General features: G+C 35.9%; 1 protein-coding gene across 6 annotated transcripts in view; it reads right to left on the bottom strand.

Moving 5' to 3' along the window:
- SNX14 (sorting nexin 14) overlaps positions 1-14,335 on the bottom strand; it is a 61,484-nt gene that overhangs the window by 32,065 nt on the left and 15,084 nt on the right. For all 6 annotated transcript variants that reach the window (XM_067294032.1, XM_067294031.1, XM_067294029.1 and 3 more), the window contains 9 exons: positions 11,390-11,474; positions 8,636-8,792; positions 7,830-7,905; positions 6,952-6,996; positions 6,781-6,861; positions 6,528-6,642; positions 4,166-4,321; positions 3,809-3,933; positions 2,657-2,715 (listed from right to left, as the gene is read on the bottom strand). In XM_067294032.1, the coding sequence (XP_067150133.1) occupies positions 2,657-2,715; positions 3,809-3,933; positions 4,166-4,321; positions 6,528-6,642; positions 6,781-6,861; positions 6,952-6,996; positions 7,830-7,905; positions 8,636-8,792; positions 11,390-11,474 (899 nt within the window). The remainder of the gene's footprint in view (positions 1-2,656; positions 2,716-3,808; positions 3,934-4,165; positions 4,322-6,527; positions 6,643-6,780; positions 6,862-6,951; positions 6,997-7,829; positions 7,906-8,635; positions 8,793-11,389; positions 11,475-14,335) is intronic.

The raw sequence follows: 14,335 nt of genomic DNA, 5'->3' as shown, positions 1-14,335 counted from the left end.
AGCACATTATTTGTCTGATCTGTACACCAAAAATTAAGACTGTTTTGTACAGTAAATAGAAACAGTGATTTAAAACAGAAATTAAACACTAATAGACAACCCTTTCTACCTTCCCACTGCATTCTCCAGAAAATGCTTCATAAAGATAAGTTTCTGACCTTACAAGGAGTGAAATCTTTCAACACATTGCCCATGTACATTCCACTGGGACTTCATATCCACTACTTGATCTCACAGACTTTTTAATCAGCAGTATCCATGCAGTACATGCACAGTACCCCAGCAAACCATCAAATCAAAGACACAGAAGACAAAGCTGATCTCTTTGCCTGTATTTTCTCTCAACTGGAACTAATGCTAAAAGAGGGGAGAGAAGGCAGGATGAGGTATGTGCATATGGATAACATCTGGAATAATTCTGTAAGTGATCTCTTTTTCTGGCAGTGATTGTCCATAGCACATTTTACAGAGGGAAACTCCTGCAAGCTGCAAGCAAACTATTTTCAGATAGGACCTATGTTTCATGCAATATTCACTGAGGCACCACTTCAGACACATACAGTATCTCATATAAACTGTAATACCTACTTAGGCATTCAAATCATGCTAAAATGTGAAACAGATACATTTTCAGTAATGCTGAAGATGCTGTTTGAACTCTAAAGGAATGTGTTGTAACAGTTCCCAAATGCATCACCTTTGCTATTTTGTAACCAGAGATCTATTTCAAAATCTCCAGGTAGAGACTGCTTGTAATTTCATTCATTTTATTTGAAAAGCAAAGCACCAAGGAGGTGACCTAGCTGGTTTCATACTTTAACTAGAACACCAAGATGTAAGAAGTGTATAACAAAATACCTCTGCCCTTTACATGAAACTTTTGGGGAAAGATACCAGAAGACAGATTTATAGGTCTAGATGAAACCCTGTAGGCATCTTCAACAGAAGCTTGAGTGTGTTTTAAGGTTACCATTCCCAGTGTAGTATCATATAGGGAAGAAATGCAGCTGGCCTAGCTGCCTTCCATGCCTCTCTGCTAAGGAAGAGTTTGTAAGCACCAAGTCAAGAGAGCTACTCCACAGCTTGAGTCTTAGGTCCATGAGAGCTACAAGGACTATGTATAGATGTCACAGATGGATCTATTGGAGAGAACAACAGTGTGAAGTTTTTCAAGAACATTAGCAGAGATAAGAGGGATCACACATTATATACTCCTCATAATAGACTGAGTCAAGGGGGCTAACTAGGTATTTCTTAACTAAAAGTAGAAGAATTTGATAAGCTGGTCTTCCTCCTCTAGAAGGCAATCTAAGATGACAAACATGAGCATTTTCTACAGTATTGTGGATCTTGTTTCATACACAGAAAGAAAGCCTTTCCAAATTAAAAACTGTCTCATTACGATTTTTTTTCTTTTGATTAGAACATAAGCAATTCAGAGTCAAGCTATTCTACGACCGAGGCATCCAGCATTTAAAAAAAGAAAAACAAAAAAAACAAGAAACAAAGAGACCTCGAGCTTACTCACCCCACCCCTGCAGTGGAAGATCTCCCATCTTCCTTAAGGTCAAAGATATTGGGATGACTAGTTGGGGCACATAAGACATCCAACCATTCAGGAGTCATCAAAATCAAATGGAGTACTGTTCAGTTTTTCAGTAAGCTCTGAGAATTAAGAGGCTCAGCAGTTTTACAATAGATATCCTCTACAAGATCCAAATGGGTCCAACTTCCACTGGAATGAAACAAGGGAACTGATGGATCTGCTTTGTTGGTTGACATGGGAACAGGTCCACTCTGACATAGCTCTAGTCTCAAAAGAGTTCTAGGAAAAACTCACTCTTCAAAGACAAGCACCTACTATGGCCACCACCAACAGTCCAACAGACTGTAGTAGTAACAAGGGACAATAAAGATAGCAGAGCAAAAATTGCAAACTGTCTTTAGTATCTGCATCATTTTCCCAGTGTGAGCTGCATAAACACTTTGGTTTGCAGACCTTGAAATTTGCTCCTATTCTCCACTCCACAGGAGATATTTGGTCTTCTCCACAGGCCCTAAGAGCCTGAAGGTGGTCTGTAAGCATATAGCCCAAACCAAGAGATGACGCTTCTGACACTACACCTCTGCAAGGAATGGGAAGAGCTGGGGAAGGGAAAACACATTTGACCTAGGGGAAAAAGCAAATCCTTCTTGTTATAACAAGAGGGGATTCCCATAGCACGACAGGCTAGTTAGGTTGGACACTGTACCTGCTCCTGTACGGCTTGAAATCCAAGGTGACCCAACTTTGTACCAATACGGTACAAATGGTACACCAATATGGTGTTCATATTTACAATAACTGGAAATCACCATTTTATTTCCATGTTATCTTCTTTGTTGTCATTGTACATTTACTTTCCCCTTCTCCCTTCTCAAATGTTGAGGTCTGAATCTTATTTTAAATTCTTTTATGTAAAACACTTCAAAGTGAAGAACCATCTTCTATAATATTGCTTGCTCCTCCAGCAAGTTATTTGTCTATTTAAAAAAAAGTACAGCTAAAAATGTAGTCAAATTAATATCAGGCAACAAAAACACATCTACGGCTTAATATTTTGAGACTTTCAATCAAAAAGCAAACAGAAAAAACTTAAGATTCTGCCAAACGTACCTGTTAAACTTTGAATTGCGTGTTGGTGACTCTGCTCCTCTTAAAAGGTGCCTGAAGTACTAAAAGTAGACACAAGAGAAAATATCAAAGAAAACACTGGCCTACTGAGGTAAGGGCAACTATGCAACAACATTACAGAATTCAGGAAACAAGAACAGAAGTAAGTAAAAGGCAAGCTGACGTTAACCTGGCAGTTAGGATATTAATCTGGAAAAGGACATACCAAGATTACAATATATGCTCCCAGGAATAGTTATTTTACATTAAATAGTCTTGGCATTAAAAGATGAAAATCAAAACAGAAATAAAACTAAAATTAAGCCCCATAACCCATGCCTCTTCCTCGTTAAACATCATGTGTTTGAAGCATTATACTACAATTGAAAAGGTGACCATCAATACCATCTTCAGGAGAGGCACTTTATGAAGAATGACTCCAAGGTACGCACCCTATTCCTAGCACAAGTCAATATATTCTGGCTTAAATGTGGGGAACTTAACATGCAGCCTGATTTATACACACAAACTCTAAAAGGGACAAGAATTGAGACTCACCCCCGTGCTTAAACATTTCCTATGGGAAGGCTTTAGGCAGCTGTCTGCTTGGCACAGGGAATTTTTTTAAACTTACTTTCAGAACCCAGTTTGCTCCACTAATCATAGAACACTAATCATCGTTTGCCTAACAAATTATTTTGAATGACCCTCCTGAAAATAGACACCTGACTTTTAGGAGCTGGAATGCTTAACAAAGACACCTAAATAAAAACTTTGAATCTTTTTTTAAGTACCTTTATATTTTGAAAAGTAAATAAAGAGAGTCTTAATACAGTTTCATGTCTATCATGTAGATTGGTTATGCATCAAATTTGCAATTATAAAAGGAGGGAAGCCTTTTGTAATAGCAGTGGTAAATGTTAATTATTACAACAGGAAATGAAGATTTTTTTTCTTTTTATTCTATTGATGATGTGTCAAGCCAGAATAAACACAATTTTCTTAGTGAGATTTTTCCTGGCTCTGCAGTGCTAACTAAAGTGGAATATGAAGATAAGCTTTCAGTTACACATGCACATACTTGCTGTAAATAGGGTATCATCTTAAAAAATATAATCTTGCTTTAAGACTAGTCTTCAACTCTTTCTCACTTACCTCATCGCTGTGACAAAACATGGGAGTAAAAACATTCTCAAGGAGAGAAAGAACGTGCTCATAAGCTTCAAAAAGACATCTCATAGTTTGAAGTTTCACAACATCCACATACGGACCTTCAGCAACTACAAAAATTTTGTAAATATAAATGATGTTAGTTGTTTTTTTTCCTAGACTGAGTTTTTGTTTGCTTTGCAAGCTAATGCAAGTCTGACATAGACTTGTTTAAAATACAAAAATATTGACAAAACAAGGTTTAGGCATAACATAGCAGGGTGGTAACACATTTTAAAAATCATGATAAAAGTAATGCTTTCTAATTCCAGTGTAAATTATTCCTTTCAATCTCAAACTTACTTCTTTGAATCTCTTCTACTATGAAAGGATCAAATCTAATTTTGTCAATGCTTTCATCCAAACAATAAGTTTTGTAAATTTTCTGTACTTCTTCATGAAGAGCCATCTTCTCAGTATCTGATAGTTCTGGTCGCAAAATTCGGTCATTGAATTCCTCTAAGAAATAGGGGAAAGCAAAATGCATTTGTTGACCAACTTGGCAAAAAAGTGGCATCTTGAAGTGGTGTATAATATCAACTTACTTTCCAACAGATACAGTCATTCATAAAAATTTAAAACAAATAGGAATAAAAGACATCTCAAAATCTCAAGGTAGCTGCATTCTTATTAAAATTCAAATTTGTTCATAAAATTAGTTCTCAAAAATATTGCAATTAAAACTAGTTATTCCTTATCATAGTAAAGAAAAACCCATGAAAATGTACAGTTGTTCCTGGCAAGAGAACAGAATTTTTCTTCTCAAATTACTAACCTGGAAGTGGTAATTTCTTTTAGCACGGCTTCCAGTTCAAGCTAAACACACACAGAGCCCCAACAGACCATTAAACCACAGTCATCTGCCTATTCTGCTGCTATTTCATTCCTAAGATCCAACAAGTCTTAATGTTTTCAATAGCTTCTTTAATATCAGACTAACTTGAGAATGAACTTCCCTTGACTAAAAATCTATCCAACACAATTACTGTGCAATCCTAGTTAATTTATTGTTCATGCCATTAATGGCATTACCATTGCCCAGAAAGAAGAAAGAAAAATAAGGTAGGGTTCACTTGACTTTTCAGTTAATGGACAGAAACAGACTTCTTCAGAGAAAATCTTCTGAAACTCTTCCATTAGGGGAAAAAAAGAAAAAATAAATCAGTTCTTCATATCCAAGATATTTCTCCCTACCTAGTAAATAATAACCTACAGTAGAGACTTAGTTTGAGACAGTATAACTTGAGAGACCTAAGACAGGGCAGATAATCTTACCGTTTGTTTTAAAAGCTAATACAGAGCCTTGACATCTTAGAGTGCAAGAGACAAGCCCCGAACGAAGAAAGTGCTCAGAGATAAATATTTATCACTGGCAGTACCTACAGTCTGAGAAACACTCCTGCTAGAGGAAGCAGCTCTAGAGAACCGCGCGTCAGCTTAGAATTCTTTGTACATACATCAGGCATTAATTCCTTTTTGGTGAGGTGAGGAGTTTTTCCTGACAAAAAGCCAACATGCTTGGAAGGATTATGAGCCCATAATAAACTGTGTGCAGAGATTATTTATGTTTCTTTTATGCAGCTATTAATGATTTCTGCAGTATTTTATGAGATAAAGTCTGCCTCATATTTAATTTCACGTCTTCCTGCTATACGTATAGGTTTGGGATAAGATGACAGAACCATTATTTCCTATGCAACATAGAAATATTTGCTTACTTTTGCAATAAAGAATAACATAATCCTTGCAGCTATCTTTGTTACTGTATACAACACAATATGATAAACTTTAATGATGTGGAAAGGTACAGATCACTGTAGTGGCAATATGGTTTAATGGGAAGAAAATTTTAACGCACAGCTGATATAAGAAGATACCCATAACGTTTTTTTAGTTACTGCTCCTCTAAAAACATTCCTCCTCCTGACTAGTCAGACAGGCACACACACCCGTGTGTGTGTGTGTGTGTGTGTGTGTGTGTGTGTGTACACACACACACACACACACACACACACATATATATATGATCTTGGCAAAAAAAGTTCTCTTGACAAGCCAGTAACTAACCACCAGTAGAGCAAGAAAACTTGAAAAAACCATTGTAAGTTACAGAAGCTTCACAGAGAAACATAACATTGGAAAACAGGAGGCTTTCCAGCCAACACTTACATAACAGTAAAAACAAATACAAACATCATAATCAAGGGACAGGTTACTGAACAGGAGGTTTCAACAGCTTTACTGTTCATTTTATGTTTCTGCTTTGTACACACATCAGAACTTTAGGTCTAGAAGAACATGAGAAGCTTCTTACGATGTACAGCTCATTTTAGAAATACTTTAATAATCACATATTAGAAAAGGCAGCTTTATCTTGTATAAGTGGCCAGAACTTTTTTCCTTACAAAAAGATTCTATTTTAAAATGTACAACCTTTATCAATAAACAGAAATACAATTAAGAGCAAAATTCCACACTGACATTAACATTGTCAAGATCAGCATTAAAGAATCAGGACATAATGAAGTAACTGAACACAGATCCTGAAACTTAATCTCTTGCTTAACAATGCTGCCTAGTTCCAAAACTGAACATTCACTTGAACATGCAAATTCTTAAAGCTTTTAAAGATCAAGTACAGCTCAGTTCATGTATGTAACCTTACCTACAGTCAGGCAGAACTGAAGCACATGGACTGCCCCTTCCTGTTTCAGGAAGTTCATAAACCGGAATAAAAGGTCTTGTTGATCTCTGATTTCCTTTAGCTCCAGTTTCAGGACCTTAATAGGTTAAAAAAGCAGTCAGCCAATTTTCAAACTTTCACTAAGAACATAAATAACACAAAAATTTGTAGAAACAAGGACAGTAGGTAAAGTAATATTCAAAGAGGAAAACAAAAAAATATTTCCTTTGCTTACAGATGGTTTTTTATTTCTTGCCTCTGCAAATTTCTGTAGGAACGGAACCAATGAAGAAGTAGGCTCAGTTGCTTTCTCAGGCTGTAGAAAAAGTGACAAAAATTGAGTAAGAATGCTTATTGAACAGGTAAACAAGTAGGTTACTAATATTTTAATATTGTCAATACTCACTGGACTATCATCAATGAAGATTAGCAGCAAGTGGTTGACAGTGTCCTACAGAAAAACACAATATAAAATTAAGAAAACCCCAAACTAGATGAAAATCATTTCATTATTATGTCATGTCCAAGTTTAAACCCGTGAATACATTAGTAATACTCTAAAAAAAAAAAAAAAAAAAAAAATCTGGTTTGGAAGGTCTCCAAGTTTTCACAAGTCAGGGAACTTCAAGAGATCTGTACTGAAACATTCTTCATTTGGTGGAAGAAGACTCTACAAGGCATTTTCACTGTTAGTGCAGATCTAACAAGCTACTGGTTCTTCCACAGTTACAGTACTTTCTGCTTGCAACTAGGTGATCTCTTCATAGTATAGCAATTTCATCTATTAAAATACATTCATAAAAATATCAAAAATTATAGTATTCCATATTTAGAAATAAATGCCTTATTTTTAGCAGAATTCAGGACAAAACAATTGGTTTCAATACAGCAACAAATAAGCTGGTTTACTTTGATTGTTATAAAAATACAGCTACAGTTAAGTAATCGAGCCCTTGTTTAAATGTAGTTATATCATCATAAAGGTGCTTATATTAGTGCAGCATTCTCCCATTTTGTGGGAATTGTAGTCTTTTATTAAAAATACATTCTTAAGAGATCATGCCAAAACTGTATTTTTAATCAGTTTGGTCAGTTACGCACTCAAACCAAGTTATAAAGCACAACCAAAAAAAAACAATTGGGCACAATGTTTTTTTTTTTTTTCCTTTTACTCAGTCCAAGCCACAGCAACTAAGCCATTGTACACCATTTGCTTTACCACAACATACTGCTTGCTTAGGAGGAAAACAGTAATACTGAAATGTCTGTGCTCCAAAGTCTTACAGGATCAGCTAAGAAATCCATAGAGGGAAGGAAAACGGAACCTGGCAGGATCTCTCTTATAAGAAGTGTCAGGGATCTGGGGGGAAGAGGGAAAAAAAAAAAAAAAAAAATCAGTAATCTGATAGCAACTTACTAGCTTACATAATTTTTAAGGGAATTAAGTTGATAATACCATTATATTTTACTCAGAAATATATTTTAGTGTTTAATAATATCTTAAGTGTGCAGAAATACTTTTAAGACTGATAAAAAAACCAACCCTCATATGCAAAGGGCTAAAACTAGCCTTGAACATGCAACCAAAGGGATAAGATGGAGAAAACTGTACATGCCTAGGAGAAAATTAGCATTCTGGTCTCCTATTCTCTAGCAAGGATTACCCCCAACAAACTATTATACAAAAGGAGGAAACAATCAGCACCAGCATTACACAGGATGGAACTTCCAACCAGGAAGAGAAGGTGGCAGTACAGTTTAAAGAGTGGATGTAAGTATGGCCAGGGACACCTAACAGTCCTGGCTCTGACAGGTTTAGACCTGAACTCCCTTGAACCATCTACCTCAACATTCTCCCAGAGCTCTCTTGGACTTGAAGGTAGGCCTCTGTACACAATACATCAAAACCAGCAGAGAATAAAGTCAGCGAAAATACTAAGCAGGAGTTTGCCATTGAGTATGCACTTCGTTTGCTTGATTTTTACAGGGAAAAAAATTTCAAATTAAGGATAACTTTGGTGTTCATTCTTTCACTGCCCAAAATGATAACACTACATATGCAGATATTTTTAAAAATACCACTCTTATACCTGCACTCTGTCGACTTTGGGGGCAAAATATAAGGAAAAAGAAGTTCAGTAAGTTTTCTTAAGTAGTGAAGTTCATCTCTTCGACTTCTCAAAGCAACATGGAGTTCCGGTCCATATTCTTCTAAAGCAGCTTGTTGCAAAAATTCTGCATTTTTCACTGAAAGTAAAAGACAAAATTACAAGTTGTTCCAGTTTTTTGTTATTGCAAAACAAGAGGAGATTGTTTTTCAGTTGTGCTAAGTTAATACTTTTAGCACATGTACAACTGCCAAAGAATTACAATGTAGTAACTTCAAAAAGCTACCTAGGCTTAGACTTTGAGTCTGGCTATGTAAAAATTAAGCCTCACATAGAAATGAGAATTCCTTCACCAAATAATTGTAATTTGTAGGGTTTCCAGAATGTTTTTTTAATTCATAATTACTGAAGAACTCAACATTTTGATTCTTCTAAAAAAAAATGTGTTTCCCAAAGTCTGCCTCTACTTGCTTTTGCCTGAGCTTCTCCTTGGTCTACAGCTTATTGGGCTTTTACGTACCGACTTGCCTACAATACAAAACTTAAATATTTATTCAGTCATGTTATATTTGTTTCCTGCTTAGAACATTTAGAAACAAACATGAAGCAACATATTTTTTAAATACAATATAAATCAAACTAAAACCAGCAAGGGAATCTGGAAGAATGTTGCAAGTAGCTGTTTGGCATTCTTAAGAATACCTGATTTATCAAATTAAAAACTCTGCATATTAATTAGCAGCAACTATTTTATATTCCTTCAAATCACTTCAAGTGCAAGAACTGAGCTGTAACAATTCACACCTAGCTGTACTAACAGTCCAACACAGACTCAACACCAAGAACCCCAAAAGCATAGGTTAGGCACATAATACCTACCTGTAAATCAGAAGACTAAAGCATGTTTTAACATATGGAATTTAGTACAGAAGCCAGTTAGCCTGTACTTCACAACCAAGAACTATATTGGCTGTTGTGGGATATAGGAATGTATACTACCTGATAAAATCTGCCAGGTTGGTGTCACTAAAAGCAGAGAGGAGGAAAAAGCATTCTGGCAATGGCAGATACTGAATCATGGAGGTATCTGTGCAAATAGTAAGGACTTGTAAGGAGAACTAAGGAATTATGAGGAGAGGTACAGGTAAGAAGAATAGGAAGAAAAAGAAAGGCCCCCTAGAGCAACCATCTTAAAAAGGATACAAAAGTAAACAAACAGGAAAGGCTAGGCTCAGTCAGTATTCAACGCAAGGCCTGAAAGCTACCTCTGAACCATATACAGTGGGTGGCTGTTTCAACAACACTTGCTAGAAAGCTCTGTTACATGAAGTCACTTTCAGCTGCCACTTCATATATTTGCCCTCAGGGAGCAAGTCTTTTCCTTGAAAACACTGAAGAATATATTTTTAATGCCATGCACTGAAAATCTAGTTCTTTGCTGCTAGAAAGGAAAAAAAGGGAAAAAAAAATGTTTCCAATTCCTTAACAGAAATCAAAGGAAGAATGAAATCTGGCATAAACAGCACAGCAAGACAATCTAGTATGTTGAACCTTTTGCTGCGCCATGAAAACAAGATCAAATTTGCTCACAGTATGTCTCATTATTCATACCCACTACTCACATGATCAGTGATAATTTCCAAAAGTCAAATAACATGTCTTTATGTATATCAAGGAGATGTTTTGAGGGTGTATACCAAGAAGACGTTGGGAGGGTGGGGAGGAAAAGTTCATGACTCCAGTGAAAGTAAACATCTATGCTTAAAAGTTGAATGAAACCAGATTTAGTAGACAGTGTTGTGGAACACAGCCAGTATGTGGGGGGGTGTGGAACCAAGACAACTAATTTTCCAACAGCAAATGTACTATTTTGCAAATATTCTTTCAATGTGCAGTTTTAATATAATTTTTACATTAGGCTTGTGAAGATATTCTTATTTTGGATAAGGATTAAATATGCTACTGCTCAAAATCTCACCATGGTTTATAAACAATCATAACATTTCAACACAGTGAACAACTCCACTAACACATTAGCGTCATCAGATCAGAAACGTTTTAGTTTGTACATAATCAGAATTCTAAAATATCAGAGCCTTGTGTCAAATTAAACATTTGCATTCTTAATACATTAGGGGGGTTTTATATTTTAAAAACCTTCCTTTTCTTCCTGTGCTGTTTATACAAGTAGGACTTTTTTTGAAGAAGAACTATCAAAATGCTGGTATGTCACTTTTGCAGCTGTGCCTACAGCTACTACTCTCAGCATCTCATATTTCTCCAGCGATTCTTCAATAACCCTAATCACATTCTTTTTAAGATTTAGTAACTCACGGATGTGAAATCATTCTAGCTATAAGAATAACAGCACAGCGTGTTTATTAGATACAGACAGACATGCAAATCCTTTCAATTATAATCGCTCATCTAGAATACAGAGAAAAAACTTCAAGAAAAATTGCAAGGTGATCTTGATTGCTCTGAATAGACAAGAAAAACATGTTCCTGTTTACCACACAGAGAAAACAAAATAGTATTTCAAAGTTATGGTGATATCTGAATGCTGAACTTCAAAACAGACAAATAAGGAAAAAGTTATGATACAAATAATCTTGTTGTTGCACCCTCCAGAAGACAAATGAATGAAAAGGATGAAAAGACTAAGCAAATATGATGACAAACATGCAGAATAAACTTGCCATTTTAAACTGATAAAGCATTATGACTTTACAGTACCTTTCTGCCTGGCTTTGGCTATTACTTCTATGTGTTTCATTGCTGCCTTGAGCATTTTCTTTGTTACAACAGTTGGGACATCTACCTAAAAAAGAGAAGTTTCAAAATAGAAAGAGAATTTTTTTCCCCAAAATTTATTCAAGAAAACAACTATTAGACATATTAATTTGATTATACGACCCCATTCTAATCATAAAATGAATCCTCTAGAAACAATAAATTAATTCTCTAGAAAAACTGACAGTATGCTCATTTTCTTGACAAGGCATACAACAATATTTGCCACTAAGTGTCATAAACAGTATTTTTAATACATTTATTGTCAACTGATTCTTCCACTGCAATAATTACAGTAATACAACTTGATTCCCAAGTCACTGTAAATGAAGCCTAGTTCTACATGGAGATTTGACCACTCACAAAAGCAAGTTAATTACATTTTGCTTCTAGCCCTTGTGTACCTTACCATCAAGAATTATATATCAATAAGAACTAAAAGCAAAATGAAACCCTCCTCTCTGTCCATGTACAGGTAGACATGTCTCAACTCAGATGATGGCAGAAGAACCAAGAGAGAATTCTTGAGTTACTAAGGCAAGACCACTGCTAGTGCCAACAACACTACCACATGCACATCACATGGTCCTTGTTCATAAGCTGAATAAAAAATAAAATACAACTTATTTGTATGATTTTAATGTATTATTTAATCAAAGGTATTAGCTAGATTCCTGTGCTTATACTTTCCTTGATGGTTGTGAAAATGAAAGAAATATGGAATAACTCAGGTGCAAAGGGACCTCAGTAGGTCTCTAGCCTAACCTCCTGCCCAAAGCAGGGTCAGCTGTGAGATCAAACTAGGGTGCTCAGGGCTGTATCCGCTTGGGTCTTGAAATCTTACAAAGATGGAGACGGTCATCTCCTAACAGGTCAAGCGCTCCAGCCCCAAACATCCTGGCGGCCTTCAGGTGAACTCACGTCACTCTATCAATGCCTCTCATGCACTGGGGTCCCAAAATTGGATGCAGTATTCTAAACGCGGTCTAAAGAGTGCCAAGTCTCAACGAACTGGCTCTGCACCTCTTAATACAGCCTAGGATACTGTTGGTCATCTTTGCTGCCAATGCAAACTGCTGGCTCACGTTCAGCTTGCTGTCCACCCTGAGCCCCAGGTCCTTCTCAGCAGAGCTGCTCCCCAGCCAGTCTATCCCCAACCTGTACAGTTTCAAGGTATTCCTTCCCACGTGTATGAGTTTGCATAGAAACTTGTCTTGAAAGTTACACATTGTATGCTCTCTGCTTTAAGCAAGAATAAAAGATGCCTCAGAGAAGTAGAAACAACCAATTTTAAGTATTCACAACTTAAGACTTCTGGACAGGTTTCTTTCCTAATAGAGTTTATCCCTCATCAAGACTAGGGGGGGGAAAGAAGAAAAAAAAAGCCACGTAGGCAGCCTTAAACAGAAATGAAAGGAAATTGTTGGAACCAAATAATCCCCTCAAAGATTCTTTTCTCTGAAACAGTTTGTAATTTTAAGTCTTAATTAATAAGCATAGATTCTTCAACTTGCATACCTACTCTCATTTCTAAGCATATTTTCATTAGCACATGCATCATAGCTATCAGTTCAGGCTGCCTCAATCTGTGGTGGGAGGGGTATGTGCATGCATACAAACACTTTTGCTGAGCAGAAAAGGTATGGGCTGAAAAGTATAGTATAGCATGAGACGCCACGCTCTACTGAGTGATGAAGCATGCCATATTCCAGTTCTATTCCAAAATACAAAGTTATTATGAGCACCCATTTTGTCCGAAATATTTATAGCACTTTATACAAAGAGACAAAATAAATTATATTATTACATAGGATGTATACAAATAAATCTAACCATCTGTAATGAGAAATGCACTTTAGTGATACTCTTTAGGTTTTGGAGCTCCCCCAACAATGTTTAATACCTTCACAGTTAGAACGTCTTTGAATTGTTGCTGCATATATTCTCTAGCCAGATACATAAAACTGAATATATTATTTATACTTTGCTACTGACCAGGGCAGATACAGAAAATTATTACTTTATTTAAATTCAGACTGGATGGTAAAAGATGATACAGTTCATCTGAGAAGACACAATTGATACATTATTACATGATCAATAAAGGAGGCACAGTCCCAACATCATTCTTTTCTGGATCAACAATAGATTTACAAACATTTCAAGTAACAACTGCATGCATTAGAACTACAAATTAAATTGTAAGACTTGCTCTATATTTTCACTTTGAAAGATTTACTTCAGTTTCACACCTCCATAATGTCTGCACTTCCCAGAATATTTACTAATTTTCCCCCACATTAACTTTAAAAGCAACATGCTTGAATTACAATAAACAAGAAAGTCATCTGGATTTGACATACAGCAAGGACAGAATCAGGCTATGAATCAGTCATGATAGAGTACATTTACAACTTGTAGCTTAGGAAATATTCCTGTTACTAAGGAGGGGAAAAAAGTCACACACACAGCTCCAACAGAGGGGCCAACACTGAGTAAATCTGGAAACTGAGTTTAGCATCTCTTCCTGCTTACAACAGCCAGAAATTTAGAAGCAATTCCTGTAAAACAGGCTTGAAGCACTTTACCAGAGAACATCATGGTGTATGTGCTAATATATTAAACACTGTTAACAGGTAACTTGAATCTTTAAAATTTAGTCTTCAGAACTTTTTGTAAGAACCAGATTAGTATATGACTCATATCTATTCTAATTCTTATAGCAAGCTCTTCACTTACCAGAACAGTTTCTTATTTTTAAACAATATAAAGACTTTGACTGTATTCAAAGAATCCAAGCAACGAGAAGCCATGAAGTCAGGTACACTGCTAACCATTGTCTAATAATTCTTCTTCCTAATTCTCAAAATTATTTCTATTTGGATTAAG

This window comes from Apteryx mantelli, chromosome 3, assembly GCF_036417845.1.
Source record: "Apteryx mantelli isolate bAptMan1 chromosome 3, bAptMan1.hap1, whole genome shotgun sequence".
NCBI lineage: Eukaryota > Metazoa > Chordata > Aves > Apterygiformes > Apterygidae > Apteryx > Apteryx mantelli.
Note: the sequence above shows the minus strand (reverse complement) of the source record. Positions and strands in the feature narration are given on the sequence as shown.